The 26,506-nt window shown below is 38.5% G+C and overlaps 1 protein-coding gene across 3 annotated transcripts in view; it reads left to right on the top strand.

Moving 5' to 3' along the window:
• The window catches only part of NEIL3 (nei like DNA glycosylase 3), a 64,048-nt gene extending 37,568 nt beyond the window's left edge, over positions 1-26,480 (top strand). For 2 of the 3 annotated variants that reach the window (XM_080405115.1, XM_080405116.1), the window contains exons 7-10: positions 1,597-1,766; positions 4,835-5,237; positions 7,053-7,227; positions 8,038-26,480. In XM_080405115.1, coding sequence (XP_080261241.1) covers positions 1,597-1,766; positions 4,835-5,237; positions 7,053-7,227; positions 8,038-8,214 — 925 coding nt within the window. In that variant the 3' untranslated portion in view covers positions 8,215-26,480. Of the gene's footprint in view, positions 1-1,596; positions 1,767-4,834; positions 6,189-7,052; positions 7,228-8,037 lie in introns of those variants that run through there. The other variant, XR_013930810.1, reaches the window with a different exon arrangement.
• The last annotated feature ends 26 nt before the right edge of the window (positions 26,481-26,506 follow it).

Consider the following 26,506-nt stretch of genomic DNA (forward strand, 5'->3'; position numbering starts at 1 on the left):
CATCCTGGCTTGTGTCAGAAACAGTGTGGCCAGCAGGACAAGGGCAGTGATTGTCCCCTGTACTGGGCACTGGTGAGGCTGCACCTCGAATCCTGTGTTCAGTTTTGGGCCCCTCATGGCCAGAGGGACGTTGAGGTGCTGAGTATGTCCAAGAAGGGCAACAAAGCTGGTAAAGGGTCTGGAGCACAAGTCTTATGAGGATCAGCTGAGGGAACCGGGGGTGTTCAGCCTGGAGAGGAGGAGGCTCAGGGGGGACCTTATTGCTCTTGACAACTGCCTGACAGGGGCTGTAGGCAGGTGGGGGTTGTTCTCTTTTCCCAGGTAACAAGTGACAGGACAAGAGGAAACAGCCTCAAGTTATACCAGGGGAGGTTTAGATTGGATATTAGGAAGATTTTTTTCACTGAAAGGGTGGTCAAGCATTGGAACAGGCTGCCCAGGGAGGTGGTGGAATCGCCATCCCTGGAGGCATTAAAAAACCCACGCAGGTGGGGTTCTTAGGGACATGGTTTAGTGATGGACTTGGCAGTGCTGGGTTAACTGTTGGACCTGATGATCTGAAAGGTCTTTTCCTACCCAAATGATTCTATGATTCTAAGTTATTTTTTTTAATTCTAAAAGTCTCTAAAAAGTGCGTAACCCCACAAAAACTACAGAGAAAAATGCCTGACAATTTATCAACCACAGTACCTAAAAATTTAAATACATATCTTAGTGAAGATATAAGTTCAAGTTACATTTAACATGCTAACAATGTTTGGATACTGTGACCAAGTCCTTGGTAACATGTAGTGATAGTAAAATAGTAACTGATTGTAAATCAGTGTTTCAACATAGGAGGAATTATAATTTATAATAATATACATAAAAAAATGAAATTAAACCTGTAGAGGTGTCTGGAGTACAGATTTGGCTCACCAGTCACAGCTCGGACATTCCTCTACTCTTTCTGATTAGTAGAAGAAGAGTAACAACAACAAAAAAATATCTGTAATTCTGAACAGGCTCCTAAATGTTAAAAGGCTTTCCAGCAAATGGTGACATACCAGAAAGACTTTCTATAATTTAAAACTTTTCAGTTCTGTTGGCTGTTACGATAGCAAAGTAGTCTAATGGCTATGCTTTAAATAAGAGCAAAAAAAGTTGTTTGCTAGATTCTGTGGCTTTCTGTTGCTCAGCTTCCAAACAGTTCTTCATCCAGTAATGCATTTGTAGCATTCTGTATAAGGGATGGAGAAAAAGTGCTGAAAGTCTCCCTTTCTCACCAAGTTTCTTACTGCAGTACTTGAAAATGGTAGGGAATTTGAGAAGCTGGGGCATTGTGCTGCAGTGCACACCCATTCACTATTAATTTTCTGTCCATTTTCATTTAAGTATTTTTATTTGTATTATTTCTGCAGCACTGGGAGAGATTTGCCTTTGAGGTAAAGAAAAAAACTACCAAACTAACCATGACACGGTGTCCGAGCTATGACAGGCAGGCATAACACCGTGCAGTACTTGTTCTCTAGCCCTGTGCCTCCCTGCACGCAGTGGTGTAACACAATTTGTAGAAGGAACGTCACAAAAGACTAACATCATTCTTTTGTTTCACAGCACACTGCCAACTCGAAATAGCCTAACTGGCTGGGCATATGGCAGGGGGTCATGTCCTAATGAGCATGTAGCTCAGAAATCTGAAGAGGAGTGGACGTGTATGCGCTGTACCCTAATAAACAAGCCTTCTGCTGACATTTGTGATGCCTGTTTGACATCAAGGCCTACAGGTATTGAAAAAGGTTGCCTGGAACCCATACTGGGAAAGGGGGGGAGGATTGCAGTTTTGATACCATTTTTAGAATTGTGGTCGTGAATTGTTAATTGTATTTATATAACTTTAGCTAACTTAGATTTTGGGAAAATCTTCAACAGATAATCATGGAAACAGTCTTGTCTTAAGCCCTAGAAGTGCCTCGTCATCCAGCTTTGGGTGCAGGTGGGATTCTATAGACAAGCATCTGCAGTGACCCTTTGTTTTTACTGGGGCAAGGAGTGAGACAAAATGCCATTTTTTCAACTCTCCTTAAAATCATTAGAAGCTTGCAGTGTGTGTCTGACAGAGAAACGACCAGAGGGCAGAAAGAGAATTACCTTTCTTCCGCGTGAACAAAAGCGGTATATTTTGGCACCCTTTCTAAAGGGATGTTGCGTTTCTCAGGGGCTAGGTTTTTTCCTCCAAGTTCAGAGTAAGGATGATTGTGGACTTCTTACCTAAAGTTGTTGTTTGTCTCTTGCTGGAGCTTTTAATGCTGCTGCCTAGATCTGGTGGGCAGAAGCAGCTGTGAATGAGACCTAGAAAGGGACAAGAAGATGAAATGAGTATCGTGCTAGGTTCTCTCCAGATTCCTGTATAGAAATTTAGATATTAAGAAATGATGGGCGAGGTAATGGACAGCCTTTCCACTGGGACCTGTTTTCTATGTGAAGAGGAGCTTTGTATTCTTTTTCACGTTCTACAGAAAAAGTGAGCAAATTACTCTGTGGAGGGATTTACAGAAACTTATTTGGATCAAGACTGTAGCTCGGAACATTTTGAATTGCTACATATATTCTAAGAAACAAAGTGTAAAGGTGTGCGTGTGTGTGGCTTTTTAGGGATAAAGCCAACTGTCTAACAATTCCATATTGAAACTTCTCTACCTCAAAAACTAATACTCCACTTATTTCACATTGTGTAGTCATTTATTCAATGGAGTGGCTGAAATCTGCATATTACAACTTACTTTTCTAGCTCCAGTGCTGCAAAACTGAAAGAAAAAATATTTGTCAAAGATATACGGGCTTTTTGTACCTGAGAAGAATTAGTGTTTTTACATAGGCTACAGGACCTGTTGTTAAAAGTTCACTGAATTTAACTATATGACTCAAAGTATATATGCTGAAAGTGCCTCCAAATTCCCAGATGATTAAGTAGTGACTTTATGGTACTGAACTTGGTTCTTATAAAACAACTTCCAGTGCTTTTCTTAAAGCATTGCTTCATTCTAGTTACTCCTTTTATGAATGGAGTAATGTGTGTGAAACACTTTATCTTACAGTAGCTAAAGTCCACTTCTTCAGGCCAGGAATCGATAAAAGTATATCTTCATGCCTTACATGACAGTTGTTGCCAGCAGAGGCTAATCTTGTCTAATTCTCCTGCGAAATCAGCACCAGGAACCTGAAAGTTTTAATTTGTCCACAGACTCAGATTTGCCAACTAACATTTATCTTGGAATTAATACTGTCATCTGGACATTAAAATATATAACTGCATGTGCAGAAATGCTTTATTTTAAGCTTTGAAACAAAACCCTGTTCTTTCTCCTGTATTTCCAAGTTTCACTTGTTTAGCCATACGCCATTACTGAAAGCAGGCCTGGAATTTGAAGATGTGTTAGACTTGGTGGAATATGGTTACAAAAATTCTTTTTTAAAAAATAAGACTTATTGTATTGCATTATAGGAGTGGTATTTGAGATTATTTTTTTTTTTAAATGGTTTTGCTTACCTCTGTCTTTTCAAACTTGAAGATTCCTTGCCTTCTCACTTTGCTAATTTTTTGCCTTTTGTGTTGTTTCTATAATTAATTACTGTTGGCAGAAATGTTTGAATTTTTTAGGACAGAGCACTTGGTATGTAAAGTCAGCTGCTGGCCATGCAGCTGAAATAATTCAGTCTGTAGACAGAGATATTTACCATTACATCTCAATTCCCTTGCTCCTTGACTAAGTACAAGGCCGTGCTCCTTTCTTAAACAAATCTGAATGCGCTGGGACACGCATGTTTTGCTGTGCAGCAGTGGCAAAAGGGAAGGAGCCTGGAAAACAAGTATTGTTCAAGGTAAACTGTAGGGATTCTTTGATTCTGAGTGACAGTGGCTTTGGAGAGAGCGTGTCCTTGTGTATGCCTTATCTACCCATTTGTATTCTGCTTAATTCCCTCTTCCTTGTATGGAGGGAAGAGGTAGGAGGGAGACACTTGCTGGAGATGGTAGAAGAGGATGGACTCTGTTCTTGAACACTATGGCTTCGCAGCTACTTAACGAAGACTGCATATAGGGACCCAATAAATTTATTCTTTCCACTCCTTTCTCAGGAAAGATTACCTACAGACTCTTTATTTATTAAATTGGCATTAATAAGTTATGCCCACTCTTTTTGGAATGATTATTGCCTGCTACATGGGCCTCTCATTCTGTGAAGAAACATACTATTGTTCATGCCAGGAAATAAATGCAAAGTAAAGGTCTGAACTGCTTGCTTCTGAAGCCTCTTACAATAAGGGATCAATAAGTTTGGATGTGCACAATGTTTGGAAAGGACGGGAACCCTGAAAGCACTAGAAACCCCAACAAATGATTATTCCTTGTGTCAGCAGTAAAACAATACTGTAAAAATTGATAACATATTGCTGCTGGAGGTACTGTACCCTGTGATCTCCCACTGCTGGGGTTATGAAAGGTTATTTTGAAAAATGTAAATGTTTTGATTCCTGTATTTTGGCCAAATTCAGTTTTGTATGGTTAATTCTCCAATAGCTTTCATTTACAGAGTACTATTCACATCTTGCCCTATTCCAGCAATAATAATGTTATCTTGAAACACATGTTGTACGTGACTCAAAGTGCATGAGCTTTCTTATTGTAAGAAACTTGGTACTATATCTAATCTGTCACAGGTTTTGACAACTTTCAAGATGGTATGATAAATTTACTCTTTCACTCCCTGTATGATGACTTTATGAATCCAGATCAGAAAAATGATGTTATCACTCTACACAGATGGATTATAACCAATGACTTATTTTTCCTTAGTTCCAAAGACAGAGAATGTTGAAGATTCTGCAGCCTTTAACATAAACTTAATTAAGTACCCTTGTAATGAATTCAGAAAACCGAGCACAGAAGTAAAGATCAATAGGAAAGCCGCATTTGGAAGCACAACTCTTGTCTTAACAGATCTTGGTAACAAAGCTGTTCTGAGAACTGATACGCAAATACCTGATGGACACTCTCAGCATGTTGCCTCAAAAAGCAATTGTAAACAAACCCAAACCAATGTCTACCAGTCAGGGGGAAGCACAGACAAGGATTGCTCAACACATGTAACTGCTATGGCTTTGTCTTCCTGTCAGCAACCTCTCTCTTTCAAACACGTACAGAAGAAACAGAAAACCAATCATACACCCTCGGTTCACCAATATAACACAGCAATCAGGTATGTATTCTGAAATGTACACAAGTCTTTATAATCCCATAAACCAGCTTTATCCCTGAAGATTAATGGAATACTGTGCTGTTGGGTGCAGACGCTGTTGTCTTTGGATTTCTGCCAGAGGTAACTTATTCTTGGGTAACTAAAATTACACTCAGATTTCAAAAGTACTGAATGACCTAGGCTGTCACTGGAAAAAGTCCTCATTTTGGCATCTGGCCAGAATTTCTGTTAACTAAGCAGCTGTTCATATTTCAGCTATTCCATGGAATAGGACAGTATAGCTCTAATAGGTCAATAAGCACAGACAACTACCTGAGGAGTTGTCTGATCTTAGAATCGTAGTTGCTATCTGCTTAGAAAGAGCTTGAAATCTTTGTGAAAGATAAGGAAGGCAGCTGAATGAATAGATTCTAATTAAAGTTATTGTGAACTAGCAGTTTTCAATGTTCTTCCATGATATGAAGCTCTGTACAGGTACAGTGATGAACTTCCCATCATTATTTTGTCTTAACTTGCCTCCCCATCCTATATGTAACTACTTCAATGCTCTATGCACCCTGAATTTTTATTTATGCAGCCCTATTCAAATGCATCCATTGCCTAGTTAAGAGAAATGTGAGAACCTATTTACGGTTGTCAAGGAAAAGTTGGGCAGGCATACACAACAGGAATGGGAGTGCAAGGTAGATGTCACTTAAGAGTGGTGAATTATGCAGGGTGAATGTGAAGTATTAATTATATGCTACAAAATTCTTGGTTGTGTCTGTTCTGAAATGCAGAAATTATTTCTTGCATTGTTGAAGCACTGGTTTGAAACAAGACCTCTGTATGAATGTATTTTCTCCTTGCTGTCTCAGTAGAGGACTACAGAGAACTGAGGATGTAGGCAGGATAACTGAGAATGTAGAGGAGTGCAAAGAAGAAATGAGACCATATCAGTCATGATAACGGGTAGTTACAGCAAGTCATTAACTTAAACATTAAAAAACCCCCAAACCTCCAAAACCCAACACCAACTTTGTAACCAAAAACAAAGGTTTTGTTGTTTTAATGAGGTGTTGGAAGGAAACTGCTGGTGTCTGCAGGACTGCAATCTTCCAGACATAAAAGAGAACATAAAATCCCTAAGATGATAACAAGAGTGAATTAATCTTTTCTTTTTAGTAAGGTTTCATCACTGCTTTTCTGCTTTATTATTGGAAAGATACATTTCAGAGTATTACTTGTTTTCATGTTACTGTTTTTAAGTGAAGCCTTGTGTATTGCATTCAGATAATCTCTATCTCAATCGTGAGGAAGAAAGAAACTTTACCCCATTCAGACAGCACTGTTCTACCCGCTCAGCTGGATGACTTCTTATCTGAATAGGATTTGGAGCATTACTGTAACTTTTTAGTAAAGAGGGTGGGAGTCTTTCTGTAAAGCACACAAATACCTTCAACCTGGAGTAATTACTGGGTATTGGTCTTTTTACCACTGAGAGCAGAATATGTTGGAATTTGGGGTAGGCAGTATTAATAGTGATGGTAATATTTATTTCGTTTGTAGATTAATTTGAGTACTTTGAAATGACATAAACCATGGGCTAACGCTGAGGGAAACTGGCATAATACCTGCAAGAAAAGCACAGTCCTCTCTGCTTACTATTAGCAATCATTCAGCTTTAAAGATGCAATAGGTGCATTAGAGAAGTTCTGTGGCTGTCATTGTGTGTAAAAGTACACCGAATGAGCTATCGTAACCGTAGGAGAGAGTTCCTTGGCTGCTAATCCCTTTAACATTACGCAGGAGTAATTTTGTAACCTGTCATTACAGCACACCTCCAGCTAATAGGACAGATGACGGCTGTACGTTAAGCACGGGACATCCTCGCTGCAGTAAACACAGCCGCCTCTGCAGCCTACGAGTTGTGAGAAAGGACGGAGAAAACAAGGGCAGGCAGTTTTATACCTGCCCTCTGCCCAGGGAAACGCGCTGTGACCACTTCCAAGTACGTATAAGGCTTCAGGGCTCTTCTAATAAGCACTTGTTCCTGCAGCCTCCTTGCCGCAGCGATCTGTAATTGTGGACAGATAGAATCCATTTAAAGTTGGAAGTAATTTTAAATACTATGGCAAACCGAATTGAAACTAAAAGCATAAGAGCAGTTATAAACTTACAGTTTTAGTTAGTTACTGCTGAGAAGGCACCTGCTTGTGCAAATGCTCTTAATCTGCTTCTGTGTGATGTAAAAGAGGCATAGCAGAAATGTTGCTTTGAAGGGACTTGTACAAGTTGTTTGGCTCAGTCTCTTGCTTGAAGGACGACTATGGCAAACTCTAGATGTAGACATCACCCACGTTTCTGTTTAGCCAAAATCTTGAAAACAACCAAGGACGAAGAGTCTGTAATCTGCGTGGGCAACTGCTCCCACTGCTGCACTAATACCTAACCCAACCTGCCAGCCGCAGCTGCTTCCCATGAATGTATGACTGAGAAGAGTTTGACTCAGTCACCTACCAGCAGGTAGTTAATAACTGAACTCAAGACAGTAATGACTATTATGCCTTAATTTGAAGAAAACAATGTGTTAACATCAGTTAAAAGTTACACCAGTTTAAAAGTGCATGCAGTTGCAATTCAAGAAAAATCTAAAATCTGTGATCACGAAAGAGGTAACGCTACCTTTACTACTACTGCTAGGAAGGGTTTCTTCTAGGGTCTCCCCTGTAGATCTGTGTCTATCGCCGGTTTTAAAGTAAGGAATTCTTAGCCATCACGTATGCTAAAACTGTGCCTAAAAACCTGCTTCTTTTGGCAGTGGGCTGACTTGGATTTTCCATTCTGTAACCACGGCAAGCGATGTGTTATGAAGACTGTGCTGAAGATTGGTCCCAATAATGGAAAGAATTTTTTTGTGTGCCCTCTTGAGAGGGAAAAACAGTGTGGCTTTTTCCAGTGGGCAGAAAATGGGCCAGGTATGCAGGCTATTCCTTGATGTTGATGTTCTAGTTACCTGCTTAAGTGCATACAGCTTTCCCTGTAATTCATTTTGTCTTTTTCCCTGTTCACTGGGTAATTAGTAAAACAGCTCCAACAACATAAAAAACTGCAGATCTGGAAAGAGTCATTTGACGTAGTCCTATAGAAATTAAACACTACTTGTATGCTGCATACTATTTTGAAGTAAACATCTAGCGTGCAATATATTGTGACATACTGTTATATTTCTAATAACAATATTGAACTTTTATCACATACATGTCACTGCTGTGCTGACAAACTTCATACTTTAAAGCATATGTGATTTATAGAATTGATAACTTTAATTTAGATTCTTTTACACTGTTACACTTCCATAAATATAAATGTATTTAGTAAAGGTGAATAAAAAGAAAATATACTTATTTTAATACCACTTCATGCATTATTTCCTCAGAGCTTAAACTGAAAAAGCAATGGACTGTACAATTCAAATGTTACCACAGTTGAATGTGTGACCTTGCTTACATTTGGAAGATAAAGACAAAAACTGCCCTAAAATTAATACCATGAGTACAGTTTTCTTAATTACATATTTTAAATCCAGGTCTTAACATTTTATTCTAGTCGCTTCTGAACCTTTTTCCTGCAATCCACGTGTAAATGCATAATAAAATCATACCTCTCAGGTGGTTAAAACTCAGTTTGTATTTGCTTGTCTTACCACTATTTGATGAAGCAAGGGGAAAAGCAAACAGCATGTGCTAAGCTAGATGTGAAGTACAGCAGAAGCAGAATTCTTAAAATCTTCGGAGCATGTACTATAAATAACAGGGAAGATGAAACTAATGAAGAATATGGCCAAATCATTGAATCACATTCTGTTTTTAAAGAAAGTGATGGGAAGCAGTGTTGCTTCCTGCCAAAAATGTGTGAGATAGCTTTAAAAGCTTGTAAATGGTCCTTTAGCCAACGTAAATACTTCAGAATTAATAGTGTCATTTCTGAGAACTAAGTGCCTGGTTTTGGGTGGGTTTTTTTGAGGGGGAAGGCCTACTTAATTTTCCTTAGAAATATGTGGAACTTCAGTGCAATGTATATCTCCCATGCCACGGTGCAAGTGAAACCTATTAATTCTTGTCCTAACCAACAGAAATTCAGAGGCTTTTCTTCTTCTTCTTTTCAGTAGCCTTTGAAATCTTTTTAAATTTTCCTTATGTGAAAGGAATCTTTTATAAGCAGATCATAGAAACCATAATCCTTATGTTGCTCAATGGACTCCTTCCAAATAAATATATCTCCGTCACAAAGCCTGTTATTTAAAGTGAGGTACAGAACTCTTGAGAACAAAACAAGCTACTTCAGAGGGTGAAGACTGACTTTCCACTGCCATCTTTCTATATGATGCTACTTGTTGCAACAATACATCGCTGCTAGCTTGTGCTTATCCATCTAAATCTTTTAAAATTGCTATCTCACTTGTATAGTTGATCACTGTGATAAAGTGTTTGATTATTTTTAAATTTGTACGTGTTTTGAATGTTTTGCACAGGGATTAATCTTTAATAAATCAAAAAGAAATAAACACAACCATTTTTGATCACTTACCTTCTACAGCTGTTAAGGTCTTACTGAAGCTAGAAGTGACTTTTTCAAACTTCAGCAGTTCAAGATTACCAGTTGGGCTGTTATGTCTTTTATCTTAACAGCTAGACAAGAAGTGAGTATCTGTTTACATGTAGCACATACAGGTTTAAAGTATTAACTGGTTTTATTAGCTACTGCAATCACTTTCTTTTTCTGTTCTTATATGTCTAGAACATGTATGTTTTGTTGTTTTTTAAAAGTATATAAGCAATATGGAAAGTTAAAAGTGCATTTATCCTCTGAGGATGCAAAAATCTGAGTTCTTTATTGAAATGAATAGTATGTCCAGCTAACTAAGGACTAAACTAAGGCAAAGTGTTTAATATAAAATATTTTGTCCTGATAGTTGGTTAATCTATGTAACATCATTTCTCCCAAAGTTTCTATAATTTAAAAGCATGAGAAATAACCTACATTGAAATCTTCTGATTACAATAGTAAAATTTTAATCTTGAATAAAAGTTGTATTTTAAAAAGTGACTTTCTGTACTGCCTTATTCCTGCTACTTTCATCCTAACTACAAATGTTAGATGGAATAACCTAAATTAGGCTAGCGTAGGCTAGCCAGTTGAAGTACCCAGAGCGGGTTGCGGGTTAGTAGCTTGGACAGCTGTAGTTCACTGTTTACTTAGGGAGATTGCAAATCAGAAGTTTTATAAAGCCTCTGACTGTGCATGAAGTTGCACAAAAAAACAGGTTAAGAATTGTAAGCATCTATGTTTCTCTAAAGATATTTCAGAATGGCTGTATCACTGATTGATATAACAGTTTTGGACAAACAGTTGTTTTAGGAGACAGATGTTTAGCTCATAAATCCAGGCAAGAGGTGCCATCTAGCAGATAAAATATAAATTTTTTTCAGAGGAATTTTGAAAGGTATAAAATAAATTTAAGAAGTTTAAACAGGAAATAAGGCAGGATTCACAAGGCAAGGTATGGCTAATAAAGAAGGGCAACATGAGTTTTGTTTATGGAATAAATGTTCATTTCATAAACAAAGTTTTAAATTTAGAAATTAGATTACCGCCTAACACTCAAACAACTTTGGGACTAGTACCTCTTCCCTAAACTTCGTGAAGACAGGGTACACTACTATCAAGCGGAACTTAACTGCCCTTTTACATTACTAAGGCTATTTTGTTATACGTTAAATAACAAGATTATAAATTAGTTAGTTAATTCTTATCTCCTGTTTAATATATAATTTATATATATATAATTTAGTAATAATACCACCTATTTAAGAACTTCAGAAGTTTGTAGAGTGTGTTCCCTTGGGCATCTGTTCTGAAGGGGTGGTATGTTTCTATCAGGCTAAACTTGCTTGTGATGTGTCCTGGTTGTATAACATCACAAGGTGAGGAAAGGCAGAAATGGAAATAATAAAAGGCAAAGATACCCTGAGCTTATCACAGTGAACTAGCATGGAGGAATCTCACGTGTTTACATTCCGGTGAAGAGACAGTGAATTCCGACTCACCAGCTGCCTTTGCATAGTTTAACTGCTTTTGCAAACACTACTTTTTTTTTCCCTCTTCCTCTTGGAGAGGAGAGCGCTATGTAACTTGTTGAACAAGCTGTGGCTGATAGCTGTTTATAGAAGGCTTTGATCAAAAACGAGCTAGCAAGAAAACTTATCTTGGACTAGATCTCCCCCTCAACCTTTCAACAAGAATCTACAACCAAGTGTACAAAACAGCAGAAAGCTCTTGAAAGACTCTCTTGGGTTTGCTCAAGATAAAAATCCTGGTTTTCAGCTTTTGTCCTAATAGTTTACAAATGTGTTTATTTTTTCACATTGATTCATCTATTACAGTGCAAGTGATTGAACACACATTTCAGATTCCTATCTGGCTTACCCATTTTAAGGGCTTGGGTTGCAAGCAATCAACTGCAAAGGCTATAAAGAATAACAAAGCCCAAGTTAAAAGAGGGAACTGTCTATCCCAAACATCTTCTGTCATTTATATCCCTTATGAAAGCCAACGTAAATAGTTTTTTTAAAAAATACAGCCTTTTTAAAAAGCCTTGGGGTTCTGATGTAGAGTAGTTAGTTAACCTGTCCCCCATACGCAGCTCAGAGAAATGGGATATTGCCAGTGTCTGCAAGACACTATTAGGACTGACAGACTAATGTAAGCTTTGACTAGATGCATTCTGAAAGAGGGGGTGATGGCAGTTCTGACATAAAAAGGAGTGCTCCAGTAAAGCTGACTTCTAAGTAGTCTTACCATTTTAGAGAGCTTTTTTTAGACATTAACATTACAAACTGATAGCACGACTCATAACAGAAACCTGTCTTTAACCTTGAAAAAAACCCACTTTTTCTGGTTCTATATACCACAAAGCTAACCTGATAAAGCACTCCGAACACAGCGGAGATGCTGAAACAGCTTTTAGAGGATCAAATCAAGGTCACGCAAGTTGGAAGTAAAAACTTAAAACCTAGAAAATGCTAACGCCGTATTCAGTTTCTGCTTTATATGTTATTCTTACAGTTTAAGTAAGTTTAGGCAGAGTATGTCTTTCATTTTGAAAGTAACATTTATTTTTCAATTTGTGACATTCCGGTTAGAATCAACAGATTTTATGCCCAGTTTCATGCCTTTATACCGTTACTTGAAGTACTTTTTATAGCCAGCTATTTGTTAAAGCCAGACATGCATTTTCTTAACCTATATATGCACAGCCGCCATTTGATGGCAATGCAAATTCAGCAAATAGATTTGAGGACCGAAGCACTGGACTTCTCTTAGTAGTTCACTGAGGGAGAAATAAATTTACATGGAAAACATGCACTCAAATTTAGAGATGTGACTGTCACAGCTGTGACTACAAACCTTTATTATACAACTATTTCTGTATCCACCTTCCTGTGTAAAATGGTGCTAGTTCTCACTTGGTTTTCTGGAACCAAAAAATATAAGAAAAAGCGTTTATCTTGACAGTGAAAGGGGACTTTCAAAGAAGTGGAAGATGCCATCCTTAATACCTGTATCAATGTTCATCATTAGTGGCTAAGTATCTTTCACGCAGAATCAAAAGGTATTCCAAGGTCTTTCACGGACTTCACAGCAACTGCAGCCCTCTTTCTCTCTGAACAAAATCTCTAGAAGATTTAAAACTCTGCAGCATCTTTCTTGTACCTTTCTGCATTATGCAATTTAACTAGCTGTCAGCTAGACCTGTACTGAAATTACCTGATGACAGCCAGGATTCAGCATCTAATGCAACTTAATATGCTGCATGTTTGTCTTTTTATTCCTCTAATGCCTGAAAGGCTGTTTATTATGTCCAATTTTTACTTGAATATTCAAAACACACATTCAAAATCCATTTAGAAAATTGTGGAAATGTGCTAAAATCCACTAAAATAAAAACAACAACATAAAATCCAATCTAAGGGGAGAACCGAATGATAAAACTGTTTTCCAGAGAAAAACTTATTAAAAAATGCACCAAGCATACTTACGGCGAGTAGAATTCAGAGCGTACACCGTACTGGCTAAACGTAGGCAGTGCGTCAGTTATTTAACTTACTGAATTGCCATTCCGACACCAAGTGCAGCTCCCTGCAGAGTTTGTATGCTTTATGATTTTTATTATAAAATCAACTTCAAACAACATGAGAGTCTTTTTGCTATTCCTCACGTGGTACGATCGTCCTGTGAAAAGATCCCAACACTAGTCGTCTTTTAACACTAAGGTTTCAGGTGAGACCCGAAGAGAGATTTGGCAGAGTAAAAAGAGACCTCTTGGAAGGTGCTGACGAGCAGCAGAGCCTGACTAAAATGTGGGGTGAAACTGTGTGGTTTCTGTGTAGAAACTGAAGAGAAAAGTGATCCAAGAGCCTCTGTTTTGAGAGAAGGCCCATTCGACCGGTTCGGCTACAGATAGAGCTGAGACCAAAGTCCTTTCACACACCATTGTCTGTGTTGTCCTTTACACCGACCTGTATTATCTCCATCCACATTTTAGATCAACTAAGCAAATGAACTGCAATCCAAGTGCTCTGTGCTCCCATCAAACAGGCTTGAATCTCAAATTATGAGTAAATCCAGCTGCGCATTTCAACAGATTAAGAACCGGCCTGTGCATGAAGCTCGCTGCCAGGTCCGTGCCCCTGGCTGCTTCCAGCCAGCTCCAAGGACACCGTACTCAAAGCGGGCCTTACCATCGCATCTTCACGTAGGAACTCACCTGTATTCTACCAGTTTGCAGTTTATGTAAAGCAAGGGCAGATTTTTGAAGAAATCTGCATATACATCCTGCACCAGGCAGGAGTAGGATCACAGGATCCAGGAAGCAGATGGCACGGAAGTTTATCATTTCCTATCAACGAAAAAGCTTTTTTCTATACATTGCACTTTTAACAGAATCATATTCCTCAAAGGAATCTATTCATGTATCTTTACATCTAGAAAGGATTACAGTAATCCTCTCGCTTACCCTTCTGCAGAAACCAGGTGGCTTTATTATGCTCCTTTAATCAGTTTGAGTGTATGAATGTCCACTCATCTTCCTCCCAATGCACTTAATTTAGAAATTCTTTGTGGCTATTTCCTTCAAATATAACTTCTGTCTCTCATTCTGTCCCAGGAAATACTTGATCTTAATGACAGTAACAGTAATGATCTGAAACACAAAAAAACCCTCATAATTTGTTAAAGGCCAGGACATTGTGGTATGGAAAAAAAAAAAAAACAAAACCCAAGACACTGGAAATAGGGAACACTGGGAAATGCATTTTAAACTTTATGCAGTAAACACAATGCAGCACCACGCAGGGATAACGATGTCTGACACCCCCAAGCCAGTTCGGTAGCATTTGCAAGGCACTTTCATTTCAGCTAGTTGACTGTCGAAAAGCAGAATATTGGCCTAGATTAATAGTATTTCAAACCTAAGGCAATGTCTGTTAAAAGCAACTGGGGAAAACCCAGTGTATAATCTCATAAAAACAATTCAGACCACATTTCTCATGGTATAAATAGGTTTTTGCTGGTATAAAACTAAGGTTTTAATCAAAACCAAGTTTTAACTCAAGCATTCATTTAACAAATGAACATATTCTAGAATTTCAGGATGATTTTAAACATACATGGAAGTTTTGAAATGTCATTAGAAAAACACTCAAGTTACAAAATAGAAATGGAAGCTAAAATTTAAATTGCAATTTTACATCTAGACTACATTTGAAGAGCAAGTTTACAATATAAAATTTAAAATCATTACTATAGCAGTACTGCAGACTCTATGAAAGTGAAAAAAACCTCAAACATTTAGTGACTGTTCCACTCTGAAGACAAAGATGGGTTGTACTTCTTAAGGCCAGTGTTTCCACACAAAGTGGTCTTGAAGGTAACAGTGTAATTTGCTTTGATTGTAACTGAGAAATAACATTCAAGCCAATACTGGGCTTTGTAGATAAACAGTATAAAAGTAAAAAATGTGCTCAATACTCAAATGCACAAGCAAGCTTAAAATCCATGTGTACAAAGAAGAAATTAGAAAAATAATACACTTACCATTATTGTTTTTCTTTAACATATACATTTAGTTTATCCTTTGCTTTCTGCAATAGCTCATTATTGGCGCTGTATTTGCCAGTTCTCAGCTCCTTTCCAAAGTTCAGCCATTTCCTAGTATCGCAATGCCACACTTCTTCACCGAGAAAGGTGCAATGTGTCACGTTACGCTTCAGTTCATCTTCACTAGAAAAATGGAATGTGCTTATTTTTAATCAGCCTAAAATAGTCTAATAGGGCGAGGCTTTACAAATACAAAATTTCCCTTTATATAAAAGGCAGCCTTTCAGCAAATGTTTTTCTTGAAAAATGAGAACTGGCTCCAAGTGGACCAGAACAGTAGCACAAATTCTAAGTTGCATTTTAATAGCATTGAATTCTCTAATGAAAAAAAAAAAATTAAAAATCATTTTTTGGTTTTGGGATTTTTTTTCCATAAATTACTCAGGATGATTATTAGTAGGTTAACCCAGAATCAGAAGCTAACAGCGGCAGCAACAAAAATAGAGGAAGTTCACAATAAGGACAGAAGGTTTCAGAAAGTTACTCTAGAAACTTTCAGATCTTTATCAGAGATATGCAACCACTGGAAAAGAATTAGAAGTCAAAAAAGTACATAAACACACACCAAAAAATTTTTTTCCTTTTTCAGTGGAAATGTACCCCAACATTATTGGCTACTAACAGCTCTTGGCTTCCCACAGACTCCACTGCTGCCAAGGATCAGGTGATCAGAGCATCGCTGCATAGCCTGCCCTTTGCTTGTTTGTACAGCGCAATGCATAAGCATAAAAGAAATCTTATTCTCTTGCCATAAAACTATTCAGGTATGCAGAAACTACAGTAACTAAGCAAGTTTCGGCCATTTATATTTTGCTAATTATAACTTGCTTTGATAAACCAGAACAGGAATTAGGTAACAATGGGTTAAAATAGAGCGAGGAGAGCAGTTAAGGTGGAATTCAGGCAGGGAGAAATAAAAGCCTCAAACTGGAGTGTGCATATAAGGAGGCAGGGGAAAGAAAAAAAAAAAAAAAGAAAAGAAAAGAAAAAAAGAAATGGTTTGGTTACTAACTTAAAACTTTATTTAGCAAATCCCAGCTCACTATGTGATTGCTGGTTTGAATGTAATAGATCAGGTACTGCAGTACTGAACTCAGCCCCTGATAACAACAATCAATTGCAATTCAAACAACTTTTTTTTCTGCTCACTGCTCTACACAATCTAGGTTTGGGTGTTACCTAGTAAACAGTAATTTCAAATGCAGTTTAAAGCCTCTGATTCATTGCACAAGATGGATTAACTTTATTTTTAATTTGTTGTTATAGCAGTACATGAAGCAGATGAAAAAGTTCAAGCACTTGAACTTTGTGACTTAAATCTCCAGAAGCCAGATAAATCCTATCCTACCTATATCCATTTTGCCATGTCTGCTGTAAAATCTTCAAAATAACACAGTGTGCAGGACTCACAGCTTTGACAGAAAGAAATACCGGAAAAGGCCATTCCTGAAAAGCCCTATTAATCAAGCCACGCTAAGCTATTTTGTCAAAAATACTAGTAATTGTGTTAATTGCAAGGTTTCAGGTGACAATCAGCTAGCAAGCGCTGCTGATTGAGATGTATCTTTTAATGATAGCTTAGGTAATTATATTCAATCTACATTTACAGATTGCTTAGGCTGCTTGATTGAAGAAATTACTGATTAAATACTTGTAACCAGGGTTGGGATTGTTTCCTAGGAACAAGAACGCCAGGGCAGTAAACAAAATCTGCAGCTCTCAGCCTCTGCTCCTTCTCCGGCAGTACCGCGGGCTCAGCACCCAGCAGCAGTTGGCTGCGCGTCTGCCTGCTCACGATGACAGGCGGGAGCCATTCGTACTTCTAGCACTGGCAAGTCCTCAAAGAGCCCCACTGCATCCATTTGAAAATGAAAGTACACCCCGCTAAAACTCCCACTGTATTTACAATCAAGTGTATTTAGAATTATCTGGCTTTACTGAAAGCTGCTCAGTGAAGAGAATGCTGTTCATATTCACTGGAAAGAGTTTCCCAGATGCTGCAAATAGTAAAAAGCTTCTGCATTGGAAGCGGACAATAAGGTCAACAGGAATGACCTGCAAATGTCCTTTATGTCCATTCACACCTAATTTTTGCCACGATGATTAGTCATAATAATGATAATCTACTCTAGAATTTATTTGTGGGCTTGCCAGCTGCCCCTGACTTTCTTCTCTGGCACATGAACAATTCAAACTGTTTTGCGTTTGTTTGGGTTTTTTAATATTAGATTCTTTTTGAAATGGTAAAACTGTATTTTTTCCAAAAGTTTTGGGAAACTTGCCAAATAAGGTGTAAGGCAGTCAAGATTCAGGAAAATATTTATTTAGACTGCAAAAGAAAACAAACTAATTCCCACCTATTCCCTGCAATAAAAATGAATGACTGTAGCTCCGAAAGCTATAAAATATCATGAAACATATACATCTGGTGTGCTTGGCCATATGATTAACGTACATGGCAACTACAGCCTCTCACCTAAACCAGTGCAGAGTACGCCCACTTTTGTCTTCAGGCTGTAACGCTGCTTTACCGTGTAGCTTACTCCGAAGCATCACATCCCAAGCACAGGTCCTGTTAACACCTTCAGGCAAGGCTCAAGTAAACGTTTCTGCACGTAAGGAAGATTTACTGCTCGTTAATTACTGTGATTACAATAATATCCATTAAGTTGTTCTCCATGGATAGACTGCTAACATTGCCAGAACATAATTTAAAAAAAAAATAAATGGAAATTTGTCAAGTGTAAAAGGAAGAGATCTGTATTGCTCACACGTAGGGGATGGCAGGCCCGAAACTGTGACTGCAGAAAGGGAAAGGCTTGCCCAGCGTGGCGATCTCCTGTAGTTTGAGAATAAAATCTGCTCAACTGCATTTCACAGGTGTGAGAGAAGAACACCCAGCCCGTAACTGTGGAGCTTCAGCATGAGCTAGGTATGCTGTCGTCAGTCACTATGAAGTCACGTGCCTTTCTAACATCCTTGGGAACAGACATGACTACTATGGAAATTTAATAAATGAAAACTTAAGGAACCTCACCGATAGAAGACTCTTGATGTCAGAAATCTACATCTGTTCTTTCCTCACCAGAAAACTGTCCATAATGTCTTGTTGTTAGTGAATTGTGGAGGAACTCAGCCCATTTCCCGAGCTCTGCCGGTATTCAAGGGATGCTTACCAGATGCTTGGTACCATGTACTACCGATACTGGCAGAGGAAGAGACGTATGTCGGGATGTGTATCCTCGTGGACTCTTCCACCTTCCTAGAGAAGCAGATCTTCACGTGCTGTTCGCACCATCGCACGTTTCTTACTGAACCTGTTCACCTTGTATAAATGAATTGCTGCTTACTATTGGAGAATAAGAAGGAAAAGATTCTTTGGCCTCAGTGTTCTGGGAAAGTCAGGCAGGTTACTATTTGAACGTACATTTTTGCATTTCACAAATACTAGCAGTCATTAAGCAAGCGAGCGCAACAAGCCACAGATGCAGAAACTCTAGCTGTCTGCTGAGCAGCACTCAGCATGTCAGCAGACCCGTCTGACCGGGCCCTGAGGTTAGAAGGGTAAGACAGTGACTACAGCCTGAGGGCCCGTTAGCTTCCTAGCGTCAGGAATTACTGGGTTTATGCACCCCCACCAACAGAAACATGTACAGGTGTGGGATACCTACAAAGTTAGAAAGCAACACCTGATACAAAATACCGAGGACCTCATAAAGCTTAGAGCATTGGGCGCTGGTGCCTATGTCTCTCTTGGATTTTCCCAACAAAGGGCAGCTTTTCCCCAAGGATGGATCACTCCCATCTTTGCATTCTGAGACTAAAGGCTTCAGTAGTTCTGCATTGTTCGGTGATTTTGTTATTCACTGCAAGAAATGCTTTAGAAGCACTTATATGAGATGGTCTATTACCTGACCAGATTGCCTCGACGTCTTAGCATGCATTTGAAGTTCTTCCCAAATACTAAGCCTGAAAAAATCACAGGTACAAAGTAGAACATAATGGTGAAGTTTGACACTGATTGGCATACTATGAATGGCTAAGACAGACCAAAGGTACATAAATGACAATTATAAATGACAGTTGGAATATTTATCTTGCATTAGCACTTACATTTGTCATAGTGAGGCACTACATTATTGTTATAAAGTACAACTTTATGCAAGATCAAACTTCTATTCTCAGCTCTGAAAGAGACTTGATTTTTCAAATTAAGTTCCAGGGTTATAGCTCTATTCCTGAATGTGACTGGAGATGTTATCTTGACTCCACTGAGCGTATCGGCACCTGTCTCTTGCCTAAACGTCTTTGTGATTCAGTAACCAGACATCCCTGTGACAGAACCCCCCAACAGCCCGATACAGTCTGTCCACAACACAGCAGCGTTAACACAAAGCACATCTCTCAGCGGCTTTCAATTAAATAGCCAGTCAAGGAGACCGAATTCACAGTGCTGGCATTTTGATAAAGCGGTGTAGTAAGAGCAGTTGCTCTGAAGTACAAGATCTAAGTTGTAAAGCCACCTCAGAAGAAATTCAAATTCACATTTTAACAAAGAGAATGGCATCGGGAAAAAGATTGTATGGAGACTGCTCGGTGATTTCCCATCCTGAAAATGGGAAACATGGTAGATAATTAAATATTTACATGGCAGAGGAGAGAATATGGGGAACATGACAATAGCCTGTTGATAAGAATGCTCCCTGAAGTAGTGGGAGTCCTGGATTCAAGTCTCGATTTCTCATGTCTCTTACTGAATTGCATTGGGGAGAAATAGTAGGATAGGGATCTGGCTCGAGGGATGGATCACAAAACCTGCAGAGAGACAGGGACCTTACTGCATTCTACAGGAAAATTTTGAAGAAGCATCTTTTGCCAGTCTAACTAGGTGCTGTTACCAGCGGGGTAACTCCTGTGCTCCTCAGTGTGCTCCTGCACAGTCCTGCAGCCTACCTGGTGTTGGTATTTGTACAGTAGAAGAGCTTGCTTACTCATGCTCCAAGAAAAGAAAAAAAAAAAAAAATCATAGTTTTCAGTCAGACCAGCAAGCTGACCTGTTCTGTGGAGCTGCGTAATCACCAGAACCAATTGCATAACCAAGAGAGAACAGACACTGGAGGATGCCCCTTTCAGAGCAGCAAAATATTCATCCAGCTGAAACCCCACTCCAGATAACCCTGTCTTCAGTGCATCACTATTACTTAATTGTTCTTTGCTCATTACTTGCTTTTTTTGGTGGATTTTATTGCCAGTCCCGGTACTGGAACAGTAACCTCTAGCAACGGGATACAGCGGGCAGAGAGAAGCAGCGTTCTGAGATCAGGTAAAGGCATGTGGCAGTGATGTTACCCACTAAAGATCCACTCTGTGGGGCTAGCACTCTCACTAACCAGCAACAAAAATTGTCATAACTCTTGCTGAGAAGTGACATCACACGACTTTTCATGTTGACGGATTTGTAAGAATGGGTACAGACTGAATTTAACTAGTTACAGTTTGTTAATGCTACAGCTGCTCCAATGTAATTTATTTTCTACTTTATAACCTACAAATTAGTCTTCAGTAACAACCAAACTAGCAAAACACACTTGACTGCGTATGAGCTAGGCTTGTTTATGACAGTTTTTACATTCATCCTTTTAATCTACAATGCTCTACATCATCTACTACTGTGAATCCTTCAGAAAAAAAATCTTATGTAGGTAAAGAACTGATTATGCAATAAAGTAGGAAACTGTCAGGTCTATGCCGCTCCCCAATGCTCAGGAAAAATGCTTTAGATAAAAATACTAATTTATGGCAAGTTTCAGATCCTTTATACTCCTGTATGTATTGGCCTGCCAATTCAACCTTTATCCTCACAGATGATCTATGATAATATGCCTTGGAATTTTTTTCCGTAACAATGAATATCCAGGAGTAGTATTAAGCCAGCAGCACAACTGTTTTTATTTTCAAATAGCCTGGCACATTGCATTTAATAAATAACCACATACACCATCAAGCATCTACTTATGAACAATAAGCATTCACGACCTAGCTAAGAATAATCCTAAATTTGTCGTACTGGAACGTACTGTGATGCTGCTTCTCAGTTTGAGTAACTCCTCCCTCAACCTTCAGAAATGCAACTCCTGTAGCCAGCATTTTAATCAGTGTTAGTTAATTCAGGACAATACAGTATTACCTGTTATTTTTGGTATTTACAAATACAAAAAAACCCTTACGTCCCACCTCTCCCCCCCCCCCCCAAAAAAAAAAAAAAAAAAAAAAAAAGGTAGACAGTAGGCTTGCTTCCCAAACATCAAGAAAACCAACTGCTTTAGGAATCATGCCACCTTTAAGAAGTCTTAACATCCAGAACTTTGATCCTCCCTACCAAATACGACTTGGCAAAATAATAATACAAGACAGTCTATGTCATACACAAAGCAAACTTCAGAGAGAAAATTAACCAACAGTTGAGCCCGGATGGGTGTACTCAGAATGTGTCCGGAAAGCTGTTATAGTGACACAGGACTGCTGACAGCAGCAAGCAAGCACATTAATACGGAGAAGACATTTGTAACACAACCACACATTTGAAGAAAGTATAGAATACCATTAATGACAGGAGACTGAAAAATAACAACCAGTATTCTGATCTCAGAGGTGGGAGGTAGGAAAAGGAGCACGCCTATACACAGAAGAAACATTACACAGACCAGAGACTACTTTAAAAATTGCTGTAGTTTGTAGCAAGAATAAGCAATGCATCTATTTGGTTTGGAGGCGATTTTGTGACAGTTTTGTAAAATGGCTTCAGCAGTATGCGATACTAGCCGTTAGCAAAAGCCATCCTAATATCTGCTTTAAGCCTCACATTAAATTGCTTTCGTGTGGGGCTGAAGCAAGGGACAGGAAGGGGTGCAGGACAATTTGGTGACAAGTGAAAACAACTTGCCAAAAAATCTCGTCTATCCTGCAGAGCTGAAGAGGACCTAATCTGTCAAGGTCCTGTACAGCAACAGAGAACCTACACAGCAATTTAAGTGAGGCTATGAGGAAAATGGATGTGGTAACACAGCCTGTGGAAATTAACGTGAAGGCAAACATTCTTCAGACTTAGAACATCCAGATCCTAAAATTCTATGTGAGAGAAATTACTTGGTTTATATTTCCCATTTCAGTTTTGAAATTATAAGCTCATCTGATATCATTGTTGCTTAATATAATATTATTAAATACAACTGTAATGTAAATTTCTATATGTAAATTTGTGATTTCATTTCTTTTACAAGAAATTAATCAGTAGCGAAAAAATTTACAAAAGTCTGTCACCAACAAAAATCTCACCTGTAACCGAGACCGTATACATTTGTGAATTCAAGGGACTGAACCTTCAACAGAGAAGTATCTTAAACATTTTTATGTTGTTACAATGAAAACAAAAAATCAAAGTGTCAGAGTATCACGGTGCATTTTTCTTGTTCAGTTACCCTGAGATTCTACAAAGCCTAAATAGCGTCTGCAAATGAGTCAAGATCAGACTCAGGCGGACACTTTCACAAAAAGCCTTCCTCTCGTTGGCAGGGTTAGGTTCTCTAACCACCTCTGTATGCTTGTCTCAGAAATGTAACAACTTTGGGTTCTTCCCATCTGTAGATATGAATGTTCAAATAAACCAAGGCCACTGGATTTCTTGCTAAACTGAATTTTTTACTCCATTAGGATCATTAAATAACAAATACTAAGGAAGTAGAAACATAAAATGCAGTCCCAACTTCACAGCTATATTCAAGTGGCAGAGCTCACTGCTTTTGGTATTTTACAGAACACCCGCAATCAAAATAATAATTTAACAACAAACAGAAATAGAACCAAAATGTATTTCAGTCTACCTGGAAAGTATGCAGAGGGTGAAGACAAGAAACTTCCTGTTCATCTAAAGCATGAAAGCGTTTTCCACGCAGAGCTCTGAAATCACCATTTCTAACAAACGAACCCCCCTGACATTTACAATACAACTGTTTTTGTAAAGCTCTACTGGGAGAAGTATAATCAAAACCTTTTCTTTAAAAGATTTTTTTTTCTGTGTTCTATTAAAAAAAAAAAAAAAAAAGGGCACCAGTAACAGGAATTCCCTGAACAACTGGCACACTTTGAAGTTGCTATTACTTTTATTTCACAGACCACCACCTGTCACTGTAAAGGTATCGGCTAACCACGCCAAGGGAGCACTGCACCAGCAGGTGTATTTACCTACATTGATTCCAGCCATCAGGGGAAAAGAAGAAGAAAATGAAAACACAGCCAATGTTGTTAAACGCACAAACCTCTAAAAAAGTTTGCTGCCTGATTCAGGAGCTTAAACAACAAGAACAAAACCAGTCACAAAATCCTGACATTCTGCCACAGCTGCTCCATGGATATTTCAGCGGTGGTCTTTTGCTGTAAATGGAATGGAAGTTACGTGGAGGAATGAACAGACACCCCCCAGTGAGAATGTCTGTAGTTTAGAGCTTAATGTGTAACATACTACTAGTTGTATATTAGAGCTAGAGTAAATTTAACTATTGCTTACATTTCTGCACACACGTAGACTACAGATAATAGAACTGAAATCCTACACATACACTCTGTTGCAAAACAAGGATGAACAGAGTTGTTAATGAGTTACAGAAATCATGCAATCACTTAATCCAAACAACATATGCTAATAGAAGAATTTTCAAGCTTGAAAAAAAAAAAAAAAAAAAAAAAATCAATCAGCACCACTGTTGTTTTTACCCTGTGAGGAGATAACAGGTTCACTTCAGTTTATATAGTATTACTTGCAGGTTCCATCTGAAAGACCAACCTTAAATTCTCTGAAAATCCCAATTATTCCCAACCAAGGCAGTTAGAGAAGAAAGGATGCATTTCAGTGGTAACCTACCCATGGTGAAATGACAGGGAAGTTTTCTTCAGTAAGTGCATACAAAACATCGTCACGGTTCATACAGATTACTTTGTTATCAGTGTCATGCAAAAACAGGGCATAGTTCACTTCATTAGTGAGACCATGAAGCTAAGATTCTTTTTCTGTCTACAATAAAGGAAGTGATAATTTGGTAAGAAGTTTTAGAAATAGAAAAAAGCAGGCCAGCTAGAAGCTAATGAACTTAAGACACAGTTGGACTTAAAAGTCCCACAACTTTACAGACAGGATGAGTTCAACTGTACCATTAACTTGCAAATACCCGTATTCTCTGTAGGGTTTTTTTCTGCTTTTTTTTGGCAAAAGATGGATAGTAAAAACTTAAAAATACAATATTCCTTGAAACAGAAACAGTAAGATATTTTTTTCAAGCCCAACAGAAGCTGTCAGAGTTTTTGCTTACTTTTGGCAAGGGTTTGTACATGAGAAAATCTTTTTTTAAAAAAATGAATGTGTCTGCTAAGTGTAGCAGAACAGCACTACTACTAAGTTTAAAGAAATATTTTTAAGACAAAATATGAAACACTAGTTTTTAAATTCATAATTCTGTACATAACATCAGAATGGTACATTTTATAAATATTACAACACACTGTCAAACTAACTTTCTATTAAAATACTTGACACAAACTAATCCTTTCCTTTACAGTAACTACTTCTGCACCACAAAGCAACCTACTTTATTAAACCACAGGTGTTACTACATGTGTCTCACGGAGACAAGTATTTGTGTTCTTATACAAACGAGCTGACTACGCAGTAGTTACAACTGGAACAGTGACTTGAGGAACACTGTTCCGGGGCACTCACCACCTCTGGTGGCGCACACTAGCTAGCACACAGCGGCACAAGCACACCGCAGAGCAAGCCATGGATGTTCCCGACTCCTTTCAGAGACAAGTCCTGGTGGATTCAGCTGCAGCAGCTCGGGATATTACCACTCAGCTGTCAGTACTGAACCTTCTATGTTCACAATCCACAAGGCCATCTTCAAAATAACAATAATTGGGATTGTATTAATCTATTTGCACTTGACTGCCCGAGTCACCTGAAGATACAAGCGGCCGTGCCAGAAGGGCTGTAGATAGGACAGGCAGAAAACTTATCTTAAACCACTACAGAATATTCAGTAAGAGCTCCTCCGATGAATTGTTGTGGCTTACAGCAAACTCTGTGCTCTCAAGATCGAGCGACACAAGTGAATCCTCCAAATAAATTACTTTGTTGATGAAGTTCAACAGCAGGCCATTAAAGATGGCTGCTCTAATTAGAGCTTTTTTCCAGCTTTTAAAGACACCAACTTGGAACAGAAGGCAACAATCATTCTAAGGCACAGTACACAAGCATCTAAACAACTACTTACTTATGATACATTAAGGTGTGCTTTTATTACTCGATTATTTTATTCAAGTAGACAAAGAAAAACTAAAAGTGCTTATGACAAGACATGTTCATTTTACTTGCTCCCCTCTATTAACTTTCCCTAGCTGAAGTTTAGCAAAGATTCAATCCAATGATCAGCACCACCGATTAAGAAAATTATCAAACAGATCTTCAAATATCTACGGAACAATCCTCAAGATGCTCAAGTTATATCGCAAATGAATCCTGGCATCTCTAGACATGGAAAAAGGAAGAGACAGAACCAGCTTCGTTAGCTGCAGGTACCTGTCATGTTCTAGGTATTCAGCTGCTCCTCGGCAGGGTAAATGTGCTGCAGCAGAGGGCAAGCACATAGCCTACAAGGAAATCACTGTGATTACGATTCATAACCTCACTACAAAAAACAGGTGACAGGAAGATTTCCATTTGTCTTCACATACAGCCAGTGAATGCAATACTCCTTGAAGGCTTGTACTACCAGGGATGCTTTGATGTCCTCTCTATTCTAATGTATTATCAGCTGTTGTGAAACAAGTTAGAAAGGTCCAGAAGGAGATGCTCCTTATCTCTTAATTCAAGTTTTGAAATAGTCCCCACTACTCTTCAATCCCCTTTCCTTGGTTGCCAGCATTTGCATAGTTTTCTTTTCAGGACAAAAAAAAAAACCAAACCACTGGGCTAAATCTCAGGAAGACAAATATTCTCAAAAAAAATCTCACATGTAGAG

This window comes from Falco punctatus, assembly GCF_963210335.1.
Source record: "Falco punctatus genome assembly, chromosome: 1".
NCBI classification, from domain to species: Eukaryota; Metazoa; Chordata; class Aves; order Falconiformes; family Falconidae; genus Falco; species Falco punctatus.